Genomic DNA, 26,983 nt, shown 5'->3' on the forward strand with positions numbered 1-26,983 from the left:
ATTAGTCGACTTATCAATTAGTCCATTTAGAAAATTAATTGGCAATTGTTTAAATACGTTTTCATGAGATAACATTTCATTGCTCCAGCTTACAAATGTGAGGAATTGTTCCCTTTCCTTTTAAATGCTTCAAACATGGATTTGTTTTGAATGTGTTTAAATCAGTAGTTGCACCAAAGATGTCACTTTGAACACTTTGATTGTTTCCCACTATCAGTTTAAAGTTATCTCCACCTCAACCAACTACAGCAGTTAAATCCTGCTTTAACATCCATGCAGGAGTAATGATAATTTAATGACATAACAGTGTCATAGTGTTAATGATGTGATTATACTTACATAATTCTACCTAAATAACATTTTCAATGAAGGAGTGTTTATTTTAGTATTTGGTTAAAATTAGCAATAACTATAGCATTTCTGTACATTTTAAATTGTATTGTCCCTATTAAATAAAATTAGAATAATAAAAATAAAATTTGGTTTAAGTGCTTTCAATTAAAGGATCTGAATACTAGTTCTACCACTATTATCAACACCGTATAATAGGCTATATTAGCTATATTTGTATCATGTTACACATTTGTGGAGATTAAATTAAAACAGCAGTGGTGGAATAGGTGTTCACAACTTTAAGTAAAACTGTGAGTAAAACACAGCGTATAAATATTACTCTTTAAGTAGTTAACAGTCAATTGTAAGTCAATTTTACTTAAGTAGAAGGTAAAGATGAGGCCTTCAGGGAGCAAAAGTCAATACATTAGGATTCATTTGTTGATTTTATTTTGTGTAAATAACATGAATTAAAGATGAGATCTAAATGAAATAAATCTGCAAAGTAGAGACTAGTATTTGCAGCTGTCATGTGAACGGTGCGGAGTGAAAGGTCCATTATTAGCCATTCAAATCTAGTGGAATACAAGAAGCACGAGGTGGAAATACTCAAGTAAATTAGAAGTGCCTCAAACTTAAGTAATTAATTGGTAAATGCACTTAATTACTTCCCATCATTGTAAACCAGATACAAACAACCTGTGTATTTAGTTTCTTGTTAATTAGCTTTGCAGCCATTTTGCTTTATAGAGTTCTTATCACAGATCCTGACACATCAGAAGTGAAACCAGCCTGGTGTGAACAGTTTTCTCCACTCCGTGATCTGACTTGAACGCAGCACATGACCACATAGACGAGGGGGAGGGGAGGCTGCAGCTGCGCTCTGAACTACAACACCCACAATTCCGTCCGCGCGTCAACAGCAACAGCTAGGATGTTGCGATATCGCTGGCAGCCAAAGACTGCTGTGGTTGCAGAGATTAGGCTGCTGGGTTGAGACCTCTGTCTCATGTTTTGATAGATGTCAAATCGTATGTTTGGTCATTTTGTGCCACAGTTGTGACGGACGGAGGCTCTGGTCTGCTGTCGACCCTGCGCTTGTTTGTGTTGACGAGAGGCTTCATCGCGCTAATGCGTTAGCTTACTAAAAATCATAGTTTTATCGTTAATGGGAGCAATTAAACGGATAGACGGGCAGCTATGTGCCACCAAACGGCTCGCCTCGCTTGACTGAGGATGGAAACATTTTTTCGGGCAACGCTATCAGACAAGTTACACGTCGGATACATCGCACCCGGAGACATTATCTTCAGAGGATAACCTGGATAACCTTACACGAAATGTCATAGCGCGTAAGTAGCTAGCACTTAGCTAGCTTGGTAATGGCTGGACGAGATGGAGAAGGACCTAATGTTATCAGCAGCAGCAGCATCAGCAGCAGCCGACCATGAACAGCTGGATGGATAGCTAAAGAAAGACTTTCTCCGGAGATGCTTTAGCCTCCTGGGTGGTGTAATTCACTTACATAACGGCTAGTCGCAACCGCTCTAGCTATCAACCAACTGGCTTGTGTTGGTAAGCAAATGGGAAATTTGCCACCAGAAATCTGGGTAGTCTCAACATCAGCATCGTAAGTGACAGAATCACCACTGCACGTCTCGAGGCTCCAAATAGACTCGAAGGCTCGAGGCGGTCGTTGTGGTTTACAGTCTCGACCTGCGTTATCTACTAGTGCAATAATTCAGCCTGCAGGAAACAGGCAGCTCGTCTGTGATTGAAGCCACATTAAAAAAAAAAAATCTTCCTGACGCCTCGACAACATGAGGAAGTTCTTTGATTCTCGTCGGGAGTTGGTGAGCTCCGGGCCTGGTTCTGGAGGAGGAGGTGGCAGCTCCGGGTCCAGTCATGCAGGCGGAAATTTCATTGGCAGAGCCTTCACTGTCGGGCGGCACCAAGTCACTGTTGAGGAGATCATCGCTGAAGGTGAGAAGGGGCTGCACAGGCCAGATGATGCCATTTGTTTTTGTTTTCACCTTCTTTTTTTAAAATTTTTCTTTCCATGCATGTTGCTCAAGCCAAATGTGTGAGTCACGTGACAGAGCAGGGATGTAACCCTATGCCATTCCCACAGGAAGGATGCAGCTTTGCATCCATGTATCTTGGATACATGGATGCAAACTAGAGGCCTACTCCTCTCTCTCTCAGCTGGGCTCTGACTAACACAACACTTTCCTTTTGGCCGTTTTATGATTCAGAAGTGTGATTCAAGAAGATGGAAATTCACCTGGTGCAGCACAGTTAGTGTATTTGGTTTAAAATGATTGCGTGAAGGTTGAGTGTGGGGTACAATCTGGATTTCTTTATACTTTTTGGCATCTGCACCAAATTACTGATGCTGAAGTAGAGGTCTGTACTTGACCAAGTCATTTTATTGATCATGTTCAATCTTTTTTGCTATTCCTATATTGCTTTTGAAGTGGTTAATTATTTTCTCTGAATATCATGTGAGCCAACAGTCACTGGCAGTTTCTTACAGACTGCATCCGTGCTAATGCAAGTACAGTGTAAGAGTTGAACGGGGGGATATGAATGAGAATAATAAAGGAAGACTGTGTTGACCCCCAGCCTCAACTTGCACCCACGTCCATAGGTATTTCCTGCAGCGACAGTGCCATGCAATAACATTTCACACACGCCAAGTTGAGGATGCAGCGAAAGCCACAATGCCTGCCTGAAATTGATGACTCTGTCACAACTAAACTCGGCAAAGTGAATTTGTGGTCTGAGCTGTACCAGATGGTTGGGCCTCAATGTAGGCCTCTACGTAAACCCTGCAGCAATGGCATGACTAATACATTATGCTATAAGGCTGCACCATTTGGTCCTGATTGTCTGTATTGTTGTAAGGCCACATGAATACACATTTCAACAGTTGTTGAAGTAATTTTGTGTAAAAATTAGCATGTCCTGCCCTAAGAACATGAGTGCTAATGGCTTAACGCTTTCATATGAATCTTATACATTTGGGTTTGATTGTAGTTGCATCTGTCAGTTATCTTGTATGCATCCAGGTTTTTGGTAATCATCTCTTTGAGGACTAACGAGTTTAATTTGTCTCTTTCTCCAATCCCGCAGGCGGTTTCGCAATCGTGTTCCTTGTAAAAACAAATCAAGGGGTGCGTTGTGCCCTGAAGAGGATGTATGTCAACAACGAGCATGATCTGCAGGTGTGCAAATGCGAGATTCAAATAATGGTGAGTCGCTGACATTACATTTTCTCTTGCTTGTTCTCAAACTGAGCTCATGTGATTTTCTGCCGGGGGGTTAAATCCACAATATGAAGGCAACTCTAAAACGAATGTCTCGTGAAAGTCCAATTGTTTCTGCAAAGTTTTCTGGTCTGCAGGACTGAAGTGCAGATGTCGGTACACACAGCCTGCAGCGGGCTTGTTTGGATGGTCGTACTGTATTTATTCATCTGGTTCTTGGTGTGCTTTGTTTTTGTTTTCATAGTATTGTCTTACATGTCCTGCTCACCTCCCGAGACGTCTTGAAGAATGAGTTGTTTTGAATTAATTCTTAAAGGACCGTCTAGTTCTTGATGCAGTGTTTTCTATCCAGTGTTCATTGTTAAACTTGTTAAGAAAAAAAGAAGTTCTAGTTTTTCCTCCTATGGGGTCTTTGACAAATTTGTGACAGTCATTGCTAGAGACGTCTCTAACGACCAAGTTACATATTGTGTGCGTTCAAATGTGTACAGTAATAAAGTAATAATAATAATCATCAACTAATCGCACACATCCCTGAACATGACACAAAGCTACATGTCTCTCTGCTGTAAATGTAAAGGCCCTGACACCAAACTGACACAAAAACTAGCTGCGACAAAGGCTGACTGTTGGGCTGCCTCCCACCTCCTGTGTCTCAGCCAAAAAGCTGCACTTGAACACACAGCAAAGACCACAGCCGACAGCCAACAAGCTTGTACGTTCTGCGCCTGCATGAAAGGAAATGTCCAACGTTGTTGTGATTAAGAAGCTTTTTTCAACACCACTCTTGCTAATATAGCCGCTTATAATTGAAAATATGTCTGATAAGAAGTTGCAAGTGGCACTGATGAAGAGGCAAAGGAGTAAAATAAGGAGAAGCTGCACTAAATGGGAGAAATCATGGGTATTACAGCGACGGGTTCAGAGGGCTTTCCCTTTCTTTTTCTGTCCGATGCTCTCCAACAATGGCCGACTCCAACTGTCAGCCTGGTGTGTCGGGGCCTTAATGTATCAGGATCACATCCTGGACTATCCCAGCATCGTTCGATGTCTTGATTTGGTGAAAATCAGAGCAGAACTGGTATTTATTTAGTGTATAATAGACCACAAAATGTAAGTATCCCACCAGCAGTCTTAAGAGTTATCTTATTTTGATTTGAGGCATTTTTGTAGCTGGACCCTTTCGCTCATGGAGTTCACACACAGATTTTAGTCTTTTATGTCTGAAGGAACACTCAGGAAGGAAGGAAGGAAGCGGTGGATGGTCAAATTACAAAAAAGGGGCTGATTGTATAAACAGTCAACAGAATTACAGACAGCACATTGTAACAACTTAGGGCCTTTGAAACGAACACTAACAGTCTAAAATTTGGTTCAAAGACGATGTCTGGTGTCATTCTTCTACATCATTTGATCGTGTTTTATTTACCTCTCAGTCTGTCTCATTCATTCTCTCTCTCTCTCTCTTGCTCGGTCTCACTCTCTCACACACAACATACACACCCACATACATGCACACACACATTCATAGACAGACAGTGCTTCACCTCAGCTGCAGTGCTTGACATTTTTTCATTACCTAATGGGTTCCTGATTTCAGCTCTCCTTTGCAGCTCCCTCTGCAGGTGGTAGCATCACACTGCATCAAAAAACAATAACCAGACCAGATTGAGTAAAAGGGTTATGGCATTAAAATTAATTGCAGCAAAATATGCTAATGTTTCCTGCCTGTTTTCTCTGACTTGTTCAAAGTTGAAAATAACGTCTAACCATTGACTTCAGCCGTAGTATGTGCTCACTATGCAGCCATTTTTGTTTTGTTTTTATGCACAGTGGTTTGTTAATGCCCTTGAATGTGTGTTTGTGTTCCTGCAGAAAGACCTTGTCGGTCACAAGAATATTGTTGGTTATCTGGACTCCAGTATTACGGCTATGGGATCGAGGGACGTGTGGGAGGTTCTCATACTTATGGACTACTGCAAGGGTGAGTGCTGAAGGGAAATGGGCTGTGATTGGTGAAAGAATTAGAGTATAAGTAGCACTTTCGGTGTCAGAATGGATTTGTGTGAAAGTGTTAGCAAATGAAAGTTAAGATTCAGTCATGTGGATCTTATTTTTCAGGGGGGCAGGTAGTCAACTTGATGAACCAGAGGCTGCAGACCGGCTTCACCGAGGCTGAGGTGCTGCAGATCTTCTGTGACACCTGTGATGCCGTTTCTCGCCTGCACCAGCGCAAATCACCCATCATCCACAGAGACCTAAAGGTGACACATTTTGCGTACTGGATGGGACGGGCTGCCATTCTATGTTAAGGCAGGGAAATCACCTTCTGTAGATCGCCATGCTGTGTGATGTCTTGATTGACATGTTTCTGTGAGTTGAAACTGTGTTTAATTATGGAAAGCTCTAACAGCAGGGGAGGGAGGGGATGAATGTCAGCTGTCAAAATACTTCAAATATGTCCATTTCTGCAGAGCCCAGTCGATGTGGTGTGGTAGTCGCTTTATTTTTTTAGTCAGTGTCACTCAGTAGATTTAATCTTTTTATTGCAGTGCAGTTTTCTTGATCTGCATAAAAACCTGAAAATGATAGCATGTGTCATAATGATTTCACTACTGCATTTATTGTTCAAGACAATTGCACATGCTGCAGGAGGCAAAAAAACTGTGTTTGACTTCGGCCCTTTCATGTATAGCTCCATGTTTGGGGTCTCACCTCTTCTACGCTAACAACAGTCACTTTCAGGTAGACAATGGCTGTTGTTTTGCAATGCAGAGATATGTGTAATCTGCAAACTTATTTATTTTTGTTGTCATTTTCAGCCGTAAATGTAACTTGTAAAATATATTGTTAAGGACGGTGGTCTGACCTCTCTGTTTTCTACCTGGAAGATATTGTAAACAAACATTGTGATTGTTTCTTCTTCTGCAGGTGGAGAACATCCTCCTGCATGACAAGGGTCATTATGTGCTGTGTGACTTTGGCAGTGCCACCAACAAGTTCCAGAGCCCCCAGACTGAGGGAGTGGCCGCCGTGGAGGAAGAGATCAAAAAGTTTGTGCCTCTTTTCATCTGCTTAAGCCATATTTGCAGATTTCATTCATAGCGCTCTCTTTAGGTATGGCTGCACAGAAACGTGTCATCAGTTCTTCATTCATCAGCAGCTTTGTTGTTTTTTTATTCACCTCATCCTCATATAGGGTTCTGCGCAGCACTGTTAATATTTTGATGTGTGTGCAAAACAGCTTTAGCTTGATGGATATTGAATTTGTTCACTGCCACATTAAAAACATATGGTTTCCTATTAAATTTGTCCATTTTAGAGTAAATAAGTCATACCTGTCTTCTTTCAGGTACACCACTTTATCATATCGTGCCCCTGAGATGGTGAACCTCTACAACAATAAGATTATCACCACAAAAGCAGATGTCTGGGTGAGTGAGGAGTATAATCATGACAGGGATTCATATAAATGCAAACCATACTGTATTGAATCTGTATAGAAACTACTGTATAGAAATGCCATTGTTGTGTGACTTACTGTTTATTATTGTTATTCTTGGTTAATCTCCTCTCCTCTCCTCTCCTCTTCTCCTCTCCTCCTCTCCTCTTCTCCTCTCCTCCTCTCCTCATGTTTGGTGTGACGGGGCGTGTGCATGTGATTGTCTTCTCCAGGCACTGGGCTGTTTGCTGTACAAGTTGTGCTTCTTCACTCTGCCCTTTGGTGAAAGCCAGGTGGCCATCTGTGATGGCAGTTTCACCATTCCAGATAACTCCCGCTACTCTTATGATCTTCACTGCCTCATTCGTTAGTCCTTCTTAAACGTTAATTATTTTTCAACAACATCAAATTCAATCTGCACTTGTGGTTGAAGCTTGAATACCTATTAATTGGCTTTCGCAATGCTGGTTTTCTTGAGTCTCACTCTTTTTTTCATTTTTCAGGGTATATGCTGGAGCCAGACCCAGACAAAAGACCAGATATCTACCAGGTGTCCTACTTTGCTTTTAAACTAGCTCAGCGGACCTGCCCTGTTCAGAATGTGAAGGTCAGTCTTTCTCAGCAGCAGAGTCAGCTGAAATATTTGGATTTGTTCGGCTTTCTCTCATCAGGAATTGATTTTCATGTCTTATTCAGTGGAATCTGCTATAGGCTCTCTGTCCGAGCAATCGGCTGTCAGGCTCTGCAGCAAAATCTGCACTAATTTATCAGTTGCATACAGTAGGAAATGCTTGTTAGCACTGATGATATTCTTCATTATTACGGCCAGCGTTACCAGTGTACCATTGTCATTCATACTGCTGTCTTGTAAAACTTCAAGATTTCTTTGATGACTTTGCATTTCTTTCCATAATCCAGAATTCTCCAATTCCTACTAAACTTCCTGAACCAGTCAAAGCGAGTGAGGCTGCTGCAGCAAAGAAGAGCCAGGCTAAGCCCAGGCAAGCATGACCTGCTTACATTGTATTAGCATGAGAGCTGTAGTGACACTATATTTTGTGGAAGTAATTAGGTATAGACAGTGTTCTGATACTCATTAAATAATTATGTTAACACTATGTGGCATGATTAACAAGAAGGCCAACACGCTCCCTTTGTTGCCAGACTGACAGATCCAATTCCCACCACTGAAACCTCCATCACCCCTCGCCAGAGGCCCAAAGCAGCCCATACCCAGCCTGCGGCTGGCATCTTACCCATCCAGCCTGCTGCTCTCACCCCTCGCAAGCGAGCTAATCTCCCTGGTGGTACAGCTCAGCCTGTGGGTACGTACAGCACTCCATCCTTATTCTCCTCTCCGTCGCAGAGAAAAGAAGCTGAGGTTTTGAATAAAGATGTGCATAAGTACAGGAATCCCTCTAATCCTTTGTGCACACAATAAACGCTGCAATTCTCAGCAGGAATAGATCAAGTATGCAGGTTAAGACTCGTGCAAATTAAAGCAATGTAACCACAGGCCCAAATGGATTATGTAATGATTTTCTCCGCACTCTGAAATGGCGCCTCTGTTGATATCACTTTTTGTACCTGTTACTAATGACTTTGATGTCTTAATCACTGTGGAACAGATTATATAATCCTCTTTAACTTTAAAATGAATATTGTGTCGACTCCTACGATTTTTATGTTGCTTGATATTTACATTGTTTTCATCTGTATTAAGTATTAAGATTTAATATGTTTCCATGCTGTTGACTAATGTGTTGTCTGTGCTCTTCTAACATCCCACAGGAGTCAGCCTGGACCTCTCTCAGCCAGCTGCAGCTCTGCAGTCACAGAAGGCACAGACTTCATGTCTGCCACTCATCCAGTCACAAAACAATTCAAGTCAGGCTGCAGCTCAACAGAAGCTGGTACATACTGATGGATTACACTGAAGTCTTGTGTCAGCATCACACAGATGTAACAAAACATTCACAGTTGTTTTTTGGACCCGCAGCATGAAGGTGTTTAGGATGCAAATGTGATCTTTTCTTTGTGTGACAGCCGGTGCAGCCAGCCGCAGCTGCTGGGGCAGAGACAGCAGCAGCAGCTGCAGTCGTGTCACCAGTGACGAAGGCTGATGTCCAAGCACAAGCACAGCCGATAGTTCAGCAACAGACCACGCCTCCCGCCGTGGTCACCGCAGCTTCCCAGCCGGCAGCACAGGCTCCATCGAGTCCTGCTCCTCCTCAACGTCCAGCTCGACGCAGGCAGGCCAGCCAGGCTCAGCAGCCAGCGGCTCAGTCTTCACCCAGCAAAGCGGCCGCTAGTCAGCAGCAGCAGCAGATAACTCAGCCATCAGCTGCCCAAGCTCAGCCCGCCTCCAGCGAGATCAGCCAAAAAGCAGCTGAGACGGTGAGTGGCCTTCTGCTCACCAACCAGCTTCAAAAAGTGTCTAAAAGTCATCATCACTGCAGAGCTGTCAGATGACTTTTCCTCCCTTTTTCATTTTTCTTAATCTTTAAAGTGCCACAGCGTGATGTTCTTGTTGTCCTTCTATTCATAAATTGTTTCCATTTTCTTCACAAATGTGATTTAGAAAAAAAAAATTGTAAAAATATTTACTAGATACTTAATCTGCTAATCATGTTGCTCCTTTTCTTCGACACTTTTTGCCACCAAAAAACTGCGACTGTGAGTGAAATGAAACCTGAATAACACGAGTTGTCAAAGCATTTGCGCCTAACCTTTAAACATATTAGGCTGTGACTCATGAGATCTTCCATGAAATATATCTTGATCTTCCATCTTGTTTTATTTTCACTCCATGCCCCTTTTGAACAGACTCCACCTGCTTCTCCAAAGACAACCGAAGAACGAGGCCACCAACGCACACCGAGTGACGCCGCAGCGAGCACTGTTGCTGGAGTCCCAGTGAGTGACACTTCACAGCAGCCACAAGGAGTTAATGGAGACGCTGCTCTCAGCCAGTAAGTGGCATGTGTACTGGAATAAACCTGTTTTAAATTCAAGTCTTCTCCTGTTTGTTTTATCTATTGTGTGTACTTCCTTTTACCTGTAGATCACTTCCATCTCACCCAAGCACCGCCCAGCCTGCTCAGCCCAGTGCTGGTGATGCAGGGCAGGACCAAAGCAAAGCTGGAGCCGCTGTTCCTGTGTCTGGCAGTGCCTCCAACACCCCCACACAGCCGGCATGGAATCCTTTTGACGATGACAACTTCTCTAACCTCGGTGCTGAGGAATTCAAAGCTGAGGACAAAAACCTTGCTGGTAAAGTTTAATGCAGTCGTATGTGAGAAGTATTTCTAGTAAGTGACAAATTGTCGATAACTGGGTGTTTCTTTTTCCAGACGCACCTTCAGAACTCGAGCCAACATCCTCTGAGGAGTTGATACCAGGCCTGCTGGACTCAACTGTGGATAGTCCACCCCAAGAAACTGGTATGTCTTTGCTTTAAAATCAGGGTTTTTCTTCTTTTCTGTCTTTTGCATGAACCTGGACACATGAAACGCCACAAATCCTTTAGTGACATTATCGCAAACTCACACTGTCCCCATCAACATTAGTTCTTCTCAAATTTGGGCAATTTATGATACACAGACTGCAACACTTCCCATATTATGTCAACATTCAAGTATCTTGGAATTAAACTATTAAACTAATTGCACAATACGTGTAATAAAGCTTCAACAGTTCATGAAAGCAGCCAACAATGGGCTGTAACAATCAAATACACAACAGGGGTTTAATCTTGTTAAATTGTTCGAAATACTTTATTTAACTTTAAACCCATTAGAAGGGAAATTAGACAGCAGTGTTAGTAGCGTATCGCTGATCTGGGAAATGAGGCTGTACATGCATTAGTTTCTATTTGTATCCAGTTGCGCACTCAGTCTATATGTGAGCACGCTTTCTTAAAAGGATCCAAACACCAAGATTTACCTTGATTTTTTAGTAATTACCTCTTTAACAGTAGCTACATGTTGGATGTTCAGTAAAACACAGATGTATAAGGACCACGAGCCACAGATGATTTGCACCCGTGTTTCAGAATTAGCACCTGCATGCAAATGTGTGAGTGTGTTTCTGACAACACAACACATTATAACCAGATCTGTCAACACAAATCTACAAAAAAAAATAGTGACAATAGGGGTCAACTGATATCGCTCTTTTAGGAGACCGATAACTGTTATTTGGAACGAACATTCATTTGCAGTAAAAATTAAAATCTTGTTTTTAAAATTTAGAACAAGTGATGCAATAAGAAGTACAGATTATTAAGTACTGTTCTTAAGTGCAATTTTGAGGTACTTTACTTGAGTATTTTCGTTTTCTGATTCTTTATACATTTAGTTACTTTCATTTTTTGTCGGTCATTAATTGTGACATAAAACTAATCAGATATTGTTGTGGGCAGGACATTGTGTGAGGGGATGTTGCATCAGAGCCAAAGTAGCTCATTTTTAAATTTGTTATCAACAATCTGAGAGAAAAAACACCGACCGGCAAGGGCGATAATCAGTCCATCCCTAAATGACATAGGTTATTGACAGATCAACTACAGACCCAGTTATCCGAAGGCTAATAATAGAGTGAAAGTCAGATCATCGTCCAGCCTGTTAAAAACACCCGACCAGATGTGTCAACCAACAGGAGCAGTACCACACTGATGCTGCTGCAAACAACACAATTACCTGTGGAGTAGACAAGAGAGATCAACTTGCGGATCAGATGTATACATGATGAGGGAGGATACAGAAAGACCCAAAACTTTAGGAACATGAAGGAGGTGCATCCATCATGTTTTAGAGTCCGTTTTAAACTGATTACTGAAGAAATAAAATTTGCTTTCTTTTAGCTTTTAGATGCATTTGAAGATTAGTCATATCGGGTTAGTGTACATTACATTATATACTAATATTTCATGTATTTGGCGGGACATGACCCGTCCAACCCCCACAACGATTGTGCACTTGGTTCAAGTGGTTAAATGTCAATAGACATTAGCATGAGTTAGCATGCTGGTTTATGGACATCAAAACGAAGCTAATATAAAGACTTCTTCTCTTATTTGGCAAGGCGGGTGAGATTTACAGTTCAAATATCTTGATAAGTTGTTTCCCCACTTTATCGTACTGACGCCACTTAATGCATTGTACTGTATGAGTTTGATTAATGTAATACCAAATAGAGAGGTAAAGGTCTTAATGCACTTTATCCATTAATCTGATCTTCTTTAAGAAGCTTTTGAAAGCAAGTTCTGCCTCTGTGCATCACATAAATAAAATAAAGGGTTTGTCTGAATAAAAGAAACAATATCACACTAATGATGTTGATGTAAAGAGTTCTGGCTGTACTGCTGCTCTGCCCAGCAAATGTACGCACTGTTTCCTTTAACAAGTAAGAACGTTTTTAACATAGCATATTGCTCATATTCTGTATCAGGTGATGGGATTGCTTAGTCTCACACGCTGTGAAAACATGCACAAGAGAGCTCATAAAGTTTTTTAATTTCCTGTTGGGTTAATTAAAATGCACTCAAGGAATTGCTGTGTTTATGTGGACATCTGAATACATTTCATACTGTTTGAAAAACTGGATTTAAAGTATCCATGGGCACTTTTAAATTCCAGCGACAGATTCACACTTGACTTGGTATTAATTGATGTAAATGGCTGAAACAAGCATTTCTATTGAGACTCACCAGCTGAAAAAGTCTGCTTCCTCCCAAAATGCATTTTAGCCTAATTTTCAGGCTTTTTAATGGATTACAAATCTTTACTATAAAGCACTGCTTCTGTTTCCTAGTTGAAAGACCATCAGCCATCGTTGACGTGGATTCAGGAGCCTCACTGTTGATTGTCCCTGATCCTTTCGGTATCGATGCACCGGGTAAATATCTCCCTCTGTTCTCTGTCTTAGTTATGTATGCTACAGCTGATGTTGTCATTGCGCATTGCTCAAGTATGTCTCCTTTATTGTGTCTAATTCTTAATTGACCTTTAGAGAAGCTGATTGAAGGACTCAAATCTCCAGACACGTCTTCGCTCATGCTTCCCGATCTCTTGTCATTGTCTGATCCCTTCGGTGGCTCTGTGGAAGAGTCTGCAAAAGGTGTGTGTGTTTCAAAATGTATTCCATCTATGTATTCTTTAACTTAACAGTACACAACTAATGGTGAATAAATAACACTTTTTATCAACTTATTGAAATACAAGAGGTTGTATCTTTCTATTTGAGCCATAACTAAACTTTGCTCTCGTTTCTGTCAACCTTTGGCTCCTCCTGACCCGTCCCAGACCCTCTCACTGCAGACGATTCTCTCCTGGGCTCTCTGATCTCCGGTCCGTCCGCCCCTCCAGCAGCAAGCAGTGCCACCTCCTCGATCTCATCTGCTCCCAACTCCGCTGCCTCAGCTTTGGATGAATTCAGCCTGTTGTCTGGAGACTCCGCACAGCCCAAAGCAGGTAAGGTGGAAGAATCTAAATACTTATTCACATAGGTAGTGAACTCCAATGCTTTTTAATTAGTGAGAGAAGTATTTCCATACCGAATTATTTCTTTTCTTTACTTACACTTCAGTTAGATATTGCCTTCAGTGATCCTTTTTGACTTTTTTCTGTGTTATAGTAATAGTTTTTGATTATTAAAAGTAAGAAAAAGGGTCTTTGGAAACATTTTGTTTGTCTGAGTTTCATTGGGAGCAGCTTGCAGGCTGAGCCCCAGCACTGTACAGTACAAGGGTAGGGGAAGAGAGAAAAAATAAACAAATTTACACCATAGCTTTCAAGACACGGGTAGACTGTGTGTTGTCAGCAGTAGTCCTTATGAGTAAGGACTACACCCACATGCAACTGAACCAAAGTGATATTTGCAGGTAAGTTTACATGCTGTAGCTGACGTGCATTTTTCCCCATGAATTTGTTTAGTCATTCATTCAACAAGCTAAGGTGCAGGACAAGATGTGTTAGTAGTTTAGAAAAGACGGACGCTTTAGCAGGACAGTATATGTGGGTCTACGTAGATGGAACTAATCACAGCATTCTGAGGAAGGAATGCAAAACTAGAGGGCGCCAGCATGAAACCAAAACATGTAAACTGAATTTCTCCTCCTGATTTGTTTTATTTTTTTTTATTTTGCTTTTGTTTAATTTATCAGGAGATCACAGGACATGTAGTCTATAGAGCTGATAAGTATGCTGTAGGAGAATTAATTTAATTTAATCAATTTAAGTTGGACTTAAGGCTGACTCGTGACATGGAGCCTTGATAAACTACATCGACATACCAACGTCTTGAGCTGCCATTGTTAACATTTTCACAGTGCAATGTTTTGAAGTTTTCAACCACTGGGTGGCAGCAAAAGCATTTCTATTTCTTCTTAACATATTAATCTAATCCAAATTGATCTTGACAGACTATGTAGTGTTTTTATCCCCACAACTTCATAAAGCATAGAAAATAAATAAGTTAATTAAAAAGCAATTGAAGTTTTAAACTTGATCTTTTCATGAAAATGGTTTTCCTTTTGTTTGTAAATTTACAAAATAATTCTTCTGAGTGTAATTATTTGTAAAACCATATCGTTTGTCGCTAATTGAGAGCTCGACATCTGTTGGTTTTTGGCTGGTGAAAGGAAGCAAACTGTATTGACGGTGCCAATTCTGAAATACTGCCTGATAGCCAGCTGCAAGATCCTAATTACTACCGATCTCTCCTCATCATGTCTTATCACACAGGCTTTGGAGAGCTTCCACTGTGTTATTTTTTTATTTTTGTGGCAGTAGTTTCAGATTTTCTGAATATTTGTGTAATGTTGAGAAGGTAATCTTTTCACCTTTTCATATCAAACTTTTTCTCACACAATTGGGCTTTCATACTCCATCATCAGCCTGCCTTCTTTTATACCCTGCAGACTCATCTCTCCTGATCTCAGACTTTGAGCCCCAACAAGCCAGTGCAGAGGCCGGCACAGAGGACGAGTTCGATCCAATTCCGGTCACAGGCCGAAAGAACTCCCAAGGTGAGTCTTTCTCATTCATTCTCCACAAGGAAGCTCAGGTGGTTCTTTCGGGTTTGTCTTTAAGATCAAAGACAGGTAACACGATCTGATATCGCCGTGTTGGTGTTGCTCCTATTACATCATAGTTAATGTTGCTCCAGGGCCGAAACCAAAGTTATGCTTTGTAACAAGTGGTTAATCTTCTTAACCTTCTCTCTCTAAACATGACCTAGTAGTTTTGTCACCTACTCCTACGATTGAGAACTGAAAATAAAAAGTCTGGTCCGCCAGGTGAAAGTCCTGAGCTTGACCCATTCACCCACCACAAACTGCTTCCTCTGTGGACTTCGTTGCTTTTTGGTCAGTTGCAATGATTTTCCTGGACCAATATTAATTTGAACTGTAGGAACAACAACAAATAGCAATACCAGATAAACCGAAACAGGGACTGGCTGTTTATTGGGTTCCCATCAGTTGCATGCTGATTTGCTAATTAATGAATGAAAGAAATAGTCAAACCTACTGATAACAGAATCAGGTGCCTGCACTATTTTTACATCCTCAGAGTTAAGAATGTTTTAAAACCAGTAGAAGTAAATGGGTAAACTCTGCCCTCTCTTTCTCTCTCTCTGTCTCGACCTCTCTCCCCCTCCGCTCTGTTTGCTTGTTGTGACCCCCGCTCCTCTGCCCCCTCCCCTTCCCTCTGCCCTCTGTTTGCCTGTATTCGTCTCATCCCAATCCCCCCCCCTTGTCTCTCCGGCCAGTTTCAGGAGGCCACTCGCGCAGTAACAGTGGTGGCTCTGAATCCAGCCTGCCCAGCTTGGCGCGCTCCCTGCTGCTGGTGGACCAGCTCATCGACTTGTAGGCGCCCCCCCCCCCAACCCCTACAACCCCCCCAGTAGAAGCTGTAACACTGGATTAGAGACTGGCATAGCATAACGGCAATCAACACTGTTGTCATAGCTAGCTTCCTGCACCCCGCCCTCGGCTGTCATCTCAATTCTAGTTCTTACAGTAGAAGCAGCCTTCGCCTTTCAGTGCTTCTTCATTCCTGCCCTCTCCGCCGCATCGATCGCATTATCTGGCTTCTCTTCAGCTCTCATCTCTCACCCTCTCGCTCACATTTTCTCTTTGTTGTAGTCTCCACACATCACCATTGTTACCGTCCATCGGTTTAAGAGTGGCCAGTACGCTAACATCATCCTCTCTAAAGACGAACCATTACATCTTTCAGGATATAATATTGCTATCCCTTTTGTTTGAACAATATTGCATTATGTCTAATAGCAAACAATAGAAGATCATTGTTGTAATGTACAATAGGCATAGTTATAAGTGGTCGTAGTTATTATGGTGCACAAGTGAATTTGTCGTCGTTTGCCTTTTTAAATTCTCCTCCCCACATTTATTTGCACATTTTAAAGTAAAATCATGTAAAAGTTAAATGAGCCTTTGTTGAAATTAGTTTGGTCTATTTCTTCTAATAAAAGGGAAATTTAGTCATGTAGCCTGATTTGCACAGTAGCATTAATGTTACCTTTGTCAGGGTTGTTAGATGGTATATCTTTAACAATTTAAAGCTGCTATAGGTTAGACTGAAAAATTACATCAATCTGGAAACAGAACAGCCATAACAAACGTCCTGCAAACATCACACTAAGTTATTGTGATTTGTGTTGAAGGGAAGAGCAGGACGCCAAAAGTTTTCCTGATCAGTAGAGATGTTCCAATACCATTTTTTCCTTCCCAATGCCGATACTGATACTTCAACTTTGTGTGTCAGCCAATACAGGGAACCGATCAGATACAGTGCGTTATCATATACCAGTGCGTATTTACAGCTCAACAAAAAGAGACAGGACTTCAACTGCAACATATAAGACCCAAGAAAATTTGCTGACCTGATTCCCAGAGGGAGACTGTTCCACCTCCCGTGACCCAGGACAGTCCCCTCGTGATTTCAGTCTTGTTTGAGGTATAACTAAGAAGCCTTGATTAGAGGACCTGAGGGGCCTAGCAGAGAAATATTGTCTTCGTAGTTTAATGATATACCACAGAGCAAGATTAAAGCCTATAAAATGAGGAGGAGGATCTTAAATTGAATCCTAAATTTAATCAAAACTGACATATATTGGCATATGATTTTCTATTAGTGGCTAGTGGGCCGAGGTGTTGGAGGCTGTGGTGGAGACCTGATCTGGGGCGTAAACCAGAACTTCAGTTTTACTATGATTTAATTGAAGAACATTTTGAGACATACAGTAACCAACCTCAGTCAGGTAATTTTGCTGGATTTTTAGATTAGAGATTTCCCTGGGCCTAACAGATAAGTAGAGTTGAGTATCGTCGGCATAGTGCTGATAAAAATAACAGACCCACACATCCCACCCACGTATCAGAACAACCTTACTGATCAGACTTAACAGCCAAGTGCCATAAAATAATCTGTGAAGAAAACCACTGACAGTTTGAGCTCTGAAAGTGTATCAGCTAAACTCAAAATACAACAAAACAAATTATCTGTCTGACTATTCAAGGTTAACTTGTTTTCCAGACACACTGTACTTTTAAAAGAGGACCTATTATTATTTTGAGCTTATGTTTCATTTTATCCTTGAGGCAAGCAATAGGTTGTTTTGAAATTAAATGACAAATCAGGGTCATTTAGCATTTGTTTATAGCAGTGTGCCATATCAATAGAAAATGCATGAAATCATGAAAATAATTTCAATAATCAACAATAATAGGAAATCGTAGAAATACAGTAGCTATTATTTATATATATATTTAGAGAGAGAGACCATTCATGACTAGTCAGGTCATTTTTTTGGCACTAACAAACAGTCTAATATGGCATTTTAAAAATTATTTTCACTCACTGACACTTTTAATTTGAAATTAACACAAACATTCATCCCGCATTGTGCAATCCTTCCTACATTCCTGTCATTTGTTTACTCCTCATTTATGTAAATAGATATCTGCAACCCCTGCGGGCTCTTATCCAGACCATAGGATCAGTTATTCTTCCCATGTATATATGAAGTCATTGTCATAAAGCTTTACTTGTGGAAAACATAATGCTTTACTTGTGTAATCTCATATATACATCTATATATAGCTATGGATGTATATATGATTGAAAAATGACATTGTTTTCCTGTTAATAAATGTTAATATGAATAGAGTGTTAGAGAATGAATGTAAGAAATAAATATTAGTCTATAATTAAAAAAAATATCTATGATTCTTAACACCATAATCACTGAATAATATTGAAGAATACTATATAAATATTTCATTCCTCTTTGTGGAATTGTGTGTTGAGAAAGTTTTTTTTTCTTGGTTATATCTACTCTATTATTGTCAGTACATTCAAATGTATAGATGATAATCCTAGTCTTTGTTCAACCTGGAGATTAGGCTGAATCCCATGTTTTATTCCAACCCCCCTCTTCTTCTTCCTCCTCTGTGAAAAGAATGTGAGCCTGTGTTTTGTTTGTTTACATGGACTGACGAAGGATTATATTTTTATTCAAAACAGTTATCTGGAAAGTGGGAGCGTAACCTCTTGTTTCATTTCATCGCTAAACTAGAAACTTTTTCTGAACTTGTGCTTCGTAAAGCTTTGTTTTTGCTTTACCGGGTTTTAGTGATCACAGACTTCATATCAAAAAGCATGGCAGTGTTGTTGAATGTTATGTTCATGTGTGTTGGTATACAGTGTTAATGATAAGTGTGTGTGTGTGTGTGCGTGGAGTCAGAATTGTTGGATGTGTTTTCCAGTAGCCTATTGTGTTTGTTGTTTGCTGCAAATATGGCGACGGACACGTTGTCATTAAAATCTCTTCTGAAAGCACAGCCCCCCCACCCAAACCCCATCCACCCCATCCCTGAATTCTCTCAGGAAGTCAGAGCTACATCACTCTCTCTGAGAGTTGGATATGTATTGGCTTACTGCTCCCCAGTCTCACTGTCCGCTGGAAGTCTGCGCTCCATATTACAGTTAAGAGAGCTTGTCTGATAGGTCATGTGTGAGGGGCTCTGTGAAGTGTGAAAAGGTTTAATCTTATGGTGAAGCTGCTGTAGCCGTGCTTTGTTTATCAGGCAGCATGAAATCAGCTGTCCAGGGTTCGAAAAATCAGCTCCAATCAGCAATATAAATGTTTCTGTAGGATCAAACAAAGTTATTTTGCTTCTCATGCATGAACACAATGAGAAGACTGCATTAACCTTTTTAATTTCATCGTGTCATGTTAGGAAGTGATTTCAAATAATATTAAAAGAAACAGTATGTTTTTCTTGAGAGATCTAATAATTCAGCAAGTAATTCAGAGATAAGTTTAAAGGTGCACTATGCAACTTTTTTTTCAGGGCTATAAACAAACCAAGACAGCACAAGCTAAATGAGTTTTAGATTAACTTAAGCCATATGTTTACATTTTTAGTTGTGAACATTAGAGCAAAACAGGCTTGTATAGAGGAATATATAACAATGGTAACTAAAAAAGTTACATAGTGCACCTTTTAAGTATTTTTTTTTTACACTAACAAGGTTCTTTTTTTTGAATGATAAACAAATCATTCATATTTTGGACAAAGTGCACACATCTTTGTGGTTTTTCACAGGCTAGTTAGATTAAAAGGTGCAATATGTAAGAATTTTCTAAAACATTCAACAAATGAACTAAAAAATTACAGAGTCTTAAGAAACAACAGTGTTGATGTTATTTTAAAGACGTCTATGTATTGTGTTGCAGAGATATCTATGAAAGTTAGCATGCTAACCACCTAGCACCTAGCGAGTTTGTACCTCAAGAGGTGATAGCCCCGATATTTAACAACACCAACACTCCTCCGAGCCCCCAGTCCGGGCAGAGTCAGCTCATATGACCGCTAGCTTCACAGTTAACTGAGCTTATTAGCTAACATTAGCTACAATTAGCAGCCGTTAACAGTTACTCTGGTGATATGCTGCCCCCTATTTGTTTGGAGTGTGAATTATACAGGTGATCAATTCTGACATATTGCACCTTTTATTACATGTAATGTGAAATAAAATGTAGTTGGCTGTTGAACAAGCAGTATCAAATGAATCACCTCAAAACTGAATCTCAAAATTCAGTCTGAGAAAAGTGCCAAAAGCATGGAGCTCAGTTATACCTCTTTTCCACCAACATAGCACCGGTTCCGTTCCTAGCTGGAACCAAAAAAGATGTCCATCAAGAGCGAACCAGAGTGGGTGTGTCATATTCTACAAGTCATAGTGCATTGTGCAACGCCCTCCATTGATGACACGTCCTTGATCACAGTGTTTCCACTCAAAACTGGTAGAAACTCGGGCTGGTTCACCAAGGTCCCAAGAATCTCAAACAGAACTGGAGCTAATTTGGTGGAAAAGGGCCCTTATAAAAGGGACATATGCACAAGTCTTATTTCAATTTTATTCAGTAATTCCAATAAAAAATTTAGAGTATTTTGAGTAGAGTTCTTGATTTAAATTTTAAATGATCATTTTATCTTTGAAAAAAATTGGTCCCCAGATGAATTTACTGTAGGTACTGCATGTGTAACTGAAGGCTCATGTTTTTTTTTTCATCCTCTTTCTGATCCTTCCGCCGAACAACTCAATCATTTGCAGTTACTGTTTGAACCTATGCAACTCCCGAGCTTCTTCTCCCTGTAGCCGCCTGTGTGCTGTTGTAATCGGTAAAAAGCCAAGCAGGTAGTGAGATTAGTCCTCGATGTGAAACAGAAGCCCCTCGTTTTTTCTCTGTTGTTTTGCCAAAAATGAAAGCTGTCGATTTACCTGATTATCTGAGTGTTTTGAGACACCTCTTGTCTTTAATGGCCCAAACCTGCGTCAGAGCTGTGGTATCGTGTGCTCCTTCTATTTTTGTGAGATAATTAAAGAATTATAAAGGGATGGCAAATAAAATACAAATGTGAATGTCAACGTGTTGAGTATTGATTGAAAGGTTTTATGTCGTTATATCTCAGAATATTATATGAAACTAATACAACTCAACAAAGTTACATGATACACAAAATTACATGGTTCATAATGTTTGTTTGTCAGAAAAAGGAAAATCGTCAGCATTAATAAATATTCTACATTTTAAACAACTGTTTTTTAAAAAACATGATTGATAAACTGTAAGCAATTTTTGTATACAAATGTTGTTTAAGGTCTACTGTGTGAAAAAGTTAAATAAATAGTCTAATACATTAAGTTGAGATGAAGACTACACATTTAAGAATTTAAAAACTCTTGTTTGTGTGGAGTAAGAAGTGAGTTTACCATATGCAGGACTGAAACTGCCAAAAATCAGAAATACATGAATAAGTAAATAATGGCTCAATTAAAAAAAAATAAACACACAACACAACTAATTGCACCAAAGATAAGATTTAAAGTGAATGTTGCCGTTTATATGTATAATGTGATATAAATTGGTATTTTTAATTTGCTTCTTTGTTATAATTCACATTCGAGTTTGTGGAAATATGTGGCAAGGGTTGCAAAAGAGTACAAAAATTAATACATTAAACAAATGAATTAACAATTAATGAATTAGATTGCAAACTAAATGAAGAGGTGAATTAATTCAAAGGTAAATAAATACAGAAATATCAATCTGTGTCATATTTTATAAATGTATCAATGCCTACATTATTGTTATTATTTTTGGTGCATTTAGTGGTATATTAATTTATTTCTTGAGCCATTTATTTATTTATTTATTTATTTATTTATTTATTATTGTTAGTGCAATGCTAAATTGCTGGAGTATTGTTTTAATTGCTTCTTATTAGGTTTGCATGCAAATGTACTGTATCTGCATGAAGTACTCTGGGTGAGAGAGTAAGAGCTTAAATTATCTGGTGAATGGTGTGTTAATTTGTAACATAATACAGTCGGGCAGGTTCAATGTTGAATGCACTAATCAAATTCTCATTCTGCTCAAATAGCAGGTTAATTCTACTCAGGTAAGACCAAACATCATCAACTTCATGCCCCATGAAAATGTCAGTCCATTTTTTGTTTTTTGTATTTTTTTGACTGTGGCTCTTTCATGTTTCACTTTCCTAAACGGAGTCAAGAGTAGAGCATCAACGAATAATGAATTGGTTGTCAGCTATTAAATGAATCCCCAGATATTTTGATAATTGAAGTAATTTTTAAGGAAATAAAGCAAAAATCTCTGATTCCAGCTTCTTCAATGTGAATATTTTCTCGTTTCTTCACTCCTCTATGAGAATAAACTGATTATCTTGGAGTTGTGGATGAAAAAAGACATTTGAGATTGTCATTTTGGGCTTTGGGGAAAACTGATCGGCATTTGTCACCATTTTCTGACATTTTATAGACCAAACAACTAATCAATTAATCAAGAAATAATAGACTGATTAGTAAAAAATGTCAATAATGTAAGTTGCAGCCCTAGTCGAGAGTCAGGAGTGCATCTGCTGCTGAGTGGGTTAGGATCATTTCTCGAGCCCAACCGATGAATTAACCTGTATTATCTAATCGCATATACTTTGACAAATTTACTTTTCAACCACCACAACTCTCCAATAACGATATCAAAGATGCTTGTCATGTACTACATACATGTATTGTATCAGTATTGGAGTTGGTAAAACTCTAATATATCTGTCAGCCTCAGAAATCTTGTGGGGCGATGTTTCATGTCTCATATCTGAGCTTACTGATACACATCACATGTAGGACTTCCATTTTAAGAACACACAAATGTGTTTGAATCATTGAGTTTTAATCAACTCGAGAAAGAGAGTCCAAGAAAAATGTTCACCAGAGTGGAAAATGAGCTTGAGTAAAGGTCAAGTATTTGTAGTTTTACTTATTTTTTTCACATACTTGTGGACATAATCGTCCTGTCTGTTCTTCGTCTTTATTTGTTCAGCTTTGCTGTCCTTGTTCGTCACTGTTTCTCTATGTCTGCTCCTGTGTAAGTGCATTAAGAGCAACGAAAAAAAGGGTCAAATTTGGCCAAGACACCTGATACTGATTCTGAATACTGTAACAAAAGAGTGTAAAAGCTTCAGAGGTCTCTCAGAGCTGTCTGACCTTCCTCTCATTTTTTCCTCATACAGACCTACAGAGGGAGCTCAACAGTAATGTGCTGCCAGCAGCTCAGACTGCAGCTTCTGAGGAGAATAAGAGGCAGAGGATCCAGCAGAGGACTGCTGCATGTGACCACAATAAACACATGTTGCCATCAGAGGAGAGAAGCATACAACACACTACGACACCCGCTACGTCCACCAACCTACACTTTGTACCCAGCAACCAAGTATCCCAGTTCCAGCCCCCAGACAGCCCAGTCACCTCTGATGTCTTCCAGCTGGCCCCTTTTAAAACGCCAGCAAAAGAAAGTCGGATGGCATTCAGCAGCTCCTCCTTTTCTGCGTCTCATAGACCTGCTGAGGCGTCTGATGTTTTCCTCCAGGCACCGTTTGGAAAGAGGCAGGAAACCACCAAAGCTGTTTCTGGTAACACTCACATATTTAAGTCTGCTGCACAGCAGATCCGACCCGTCAAACAGTGTCACCTGGTCCCAGTATCATCTCCTCCTGCTCCTCAGTCTCTCAGTGTTCGGGCCCCTCATGTGCACACAGAGGCGCCTCTGCTCCAGCAGCCAGTGGCGGTGCACCGCGTCGTCTCCAGGATCGGTCAGCAGGCCGCCGTAGGTTCGGTTGCTGTGGGGCCTCTGCACGCCTGGACCATCGGGGGAAGAGCGCTGGAAGACCCGTTCACTGCCGCACCTTTTCATCCGAGATGCTCTCAGGGGAAACCTTGATTTGAAAAAAATGTCAGAGCTTTTTTCAGCCAAAGTACAGTTGAGACGCAGTATTATACACATTTCTTGTACTCTTGTCATTATTGCTGCAGTATTAAGACAAGTAAATGATCCTTTAGCCAACTATGTACTTGTTTAAACTTAAAGTTCTACCTCAGTCATGTGAGTGCATCATTTCAGCACTTTAGTCTGAACTTGGACTGAGTTCTTAAAATGGACTTGAAGGATTGGTCCTCGACTCAATTTAAGATATCATAAAGGGTTCTGAAAAGCCCAATCTGTATTTTGTTTTAAATATATGAATAACAGTTTTATTCAAATGATACAAGTATTTAGCGTCTCTCAGTTTATCATAATCGAAAGTGGGTCCTGTTTGACTCAGACCTTTACAAACATGACAGTTGTATTCAAACATTAAACACCATAACTAGAGTTAGTTTTCAGAGTTAGTCCTTCAGTCAGTTTAGCAGTGGTTGCAGGTTCTGTTTTAAAGGTATATTAGGCAGGATTTTTCCTAAAAAGAACAAAAAAAGAACAAAAAAAACCCCAAAACGTTCAGACTCATAAAACATGCTCCCTCTTCAGCACTTACGATCGACTAGAAGTGTGTGGCCGGTCTGTATCTTTAGAGACCCCGCCCTTCTGCCTGTAATTTGTTTTTTCATTATTATTTAGCCACGTCCGAGATGTTTCTGGGTGTCAGAAATCCTGTTGAAAGATGATGGTTGTTGTCTCATTTCAGGTTCTTCAAATACAGACAATTTTGGTTGAGGGCTCGTCAGCCCGAAGCAACCAACTCTGAATGGTGTGTTTACAAACAGCAACCGAAAAAATCCTACATTGCACGCCTTTAAATCTCTGTAGCCGCTTACCCTTTCGTTTACATTTACTGTAGATTACGAATTGTGCCTTGGTATCACTGCAGGCCTCAGCGTCAGTGCTGCAGAGGATACCAAATGTTTCGCTGCAAGCCAAAGAACATTGGAAATTAAATATAATGGTGAGAAACATTACACACAGTTGAAGGAAAGGACAAAAGATGTTTATGCAGTTATTAGTTTCACATCAAAAGAGTGAAAGCACTGTAAACGTTTTAGAAATATTTTCAGAAAAGAGATGCGAGTTACCCAAAATCCTCAAGGGCAGGTCACTAGAGAGCTTTATACTGGAACCCGTATCACAAGATTTCAAGCTCAATTTATTGTCTTAATGCTTAATAACTGTTCGAAGGTTGCTGCTGCAACTTTCCCACAAACTGCACCATTATAGTTCTCTTGAAAGGATTTTTATAACCTGATAATGTTTGTCTTTGGCCTTGGTGTTTTAAACGATGCATATCATGTGTGTATTGGATTCAGTTTGAATGCATTCTCAAGAGAATGTGTTGACAAAAAAGTGATACGATTTTAAATAATGCTTCTAATTTTGCTTTGGCACAGATAAGGACTTGTTGTAAACTATGCTGCCTTTGCTAACAGTATTTCTATGTTTCTATATTATCTGGCTATTAATACTGGACATTAGGAACGGTTGTCAGTGAAGATAAAACTTTAAACTGTATTTTATTAAAGGTTTGTAAACATAATGGCTTCCTGTTTATTTCCTCTAAGGAGCACACCACATCAATATTTTTCTGGTTGATTCTGGTCCAGGTGACACCTGTTGCAATGATTAGCTGCAATGATTAGTCAATTAATCGATTAGAATTTTAATCAGTTTATCATTTCAGGCATTTTTCAAGCATAAATGTCAAACATTTGCTGGTTTCAGCTCACAGTATGTGTAAGGATTTGCTGCCTTTCTTTGTCATTTTAAATGAAGAGTCTGTGGGTTTTGGACTATTGGTTGGACCGAGGAAGCAATTTGAAGACCTCGCTTTGGGAAAATGTGATGGGCACAATTTTTTTTGACATTTTATAGAGTCAACTATAATGAAATGATCATGAATTACTGTCACTTATTACTCGGTGGGTAGAAACACTGGAAAAAGCACAGTGAAAGTGCCCACTTGGATGTCCCTGTGGTGTGCCCTTTCTTCACTATAAATATATCACAACTTTCTACATGCTGGTGCCCTTTTTATTTTATTTTTTTTGCCCCTGCCTCTCAAACATCCTGAGTCCGCCACTGGGTATAAGAGACGTATATCTACCGACACGATGCAGATGTTGAGTTACATAACCGTGTCATCTTACCGGGGAGTCTTTATTTGTACTTGTGCCAAATTGCCTTTGTTTCATATTAGGGTCCAGGATTTCATGCTGTGCCTATTATGGTTCGTGACGGCAAATGCCTGTTTAAATTTCAGCCACTTTTAAGATTTTTTAAAAGACAACAGGGGCTTGAGGAGGCTTTCTGATAGGTACTTAAGGAGGATTATGAGTCCCATTCCTCTGTATCTTGGCTGCAGCAGGATGTTAGTCATACCAGATTGTGCCAATATAACAAAATGCAGGAAAATTGAAAAAAAACAAAAACAAATCAATTGATCCAACTCTATAAACACAAGTGCTTGCTATTTCATGACAGGCTGAAACTCCAATAAACCAGCGCGAAAACACATGAGTTACAGTTTAAAACTCCCAGTCCAGGAAGAAAAGGGGGTAAGTTCAGTTCATGTGGAAGATGAGACACTTGTTTTTATTCAGCAATGCGTAAAAGGCACCTGATCTCAGATTCAGTAAGAGATTGATCAACTTGGGACAAGAAGAGCACATGGAAAAAGAGGGGAGAGAGCCGGGTCATGAGCCGATTCCATCACAGTAAACATGTCAGGATGAATGGAAAGAGATAGGGCCGAGGCATTCCTATGAATTAGTTCAAGGCAGTGTGCAAAGTAGACATAAACCCCCACTACGGTGCGGCTGATGAGCTGTGTGACGTCAGTGATTGCTATTGTTTGTACAGCCAAGGTAGGCTGAGCACTGGCCAAGTTGAGGCCACAGCTGAGCATATATACAGTCTGTTCCTTTGAGTTAAACATATTTGCTATCATTTGGTATTTGAGGCTACGACACTGTGCCGTGAGATTTCCAGAAAAGGGAATCAACAAAAGAAGCACTGGTTTTTGTCACATGCACATTGCACAAACAGTGCCTGCTTTTGT

At 40.1% G+C, this 26,983-nt stretch overlaps 1 protein-coding gene across 2 annotated transcripts; it reads left to right on the top strand.

The window, feature by feature from the left end:
* Positions 1-1,239: 1,239 nt before the first annotated feature.
* Positions 1,240-25,462, top strand: LOC311275355 (AP2-associated protein kinase 1-like). Of its 2 annotated transcripts, none has more exons than XM_084383825.1 (20): positions 1,240-2,316; positions 3,469-3,587; positions 5,478-5,586; positions 5,724-5,866; positions 6,534-6,655; positions 6,955-7,036; positions 7,278-7,410; positions 7,548-7,651; positions 7,963-8,045; positions 8,209-8,369; positions 8,836-8,957; positions 9,091-9,441; positions 9,871-10,016; positions 10,109-10,317; positions 10,398-10,487; positions 12,859-12,942; positions 13,057-13,164; positions 13,350-13,517; positions 14,966-15,073; positions 23,171-25,462. In XM_084383825.1, exons 1-20 carry the CDS (start codon positions 2,154-2,156, stop codon positions 23,875-23,877), a joined length of 3,312 nt encoding a protein of 1,103 aa, XP_084239951.1. In that variant the 5' UTR covers positions 1,240-2,153; the 3' UTR covers positions 23,878-25,462. The 2 variants fall into 2 exon arrangements, with proteins under 2 accessions (XP_084239951.1, XP_084239952.1); XM_084383826.1 differs by lacking the exon at positions 23,171-25,462 and adding an exon at positions 15,817-21,008.
* The last annotated feature ends 1,521 nt before the right edge of the window (positions 25,463-26,983 follow it).

The sequence above is a fragment of the Pagrus pagrus genome, assembly GCF_965226575.1.
Source record: "Pagrus pagrus genome assembly, chromosome: 19".
Lineage (NCBI taxonomy): Eukaryota > Metazoa > Chordata > Actinopteri > Spariformes > Sparidae > Pagrus > Pagrus pagrus.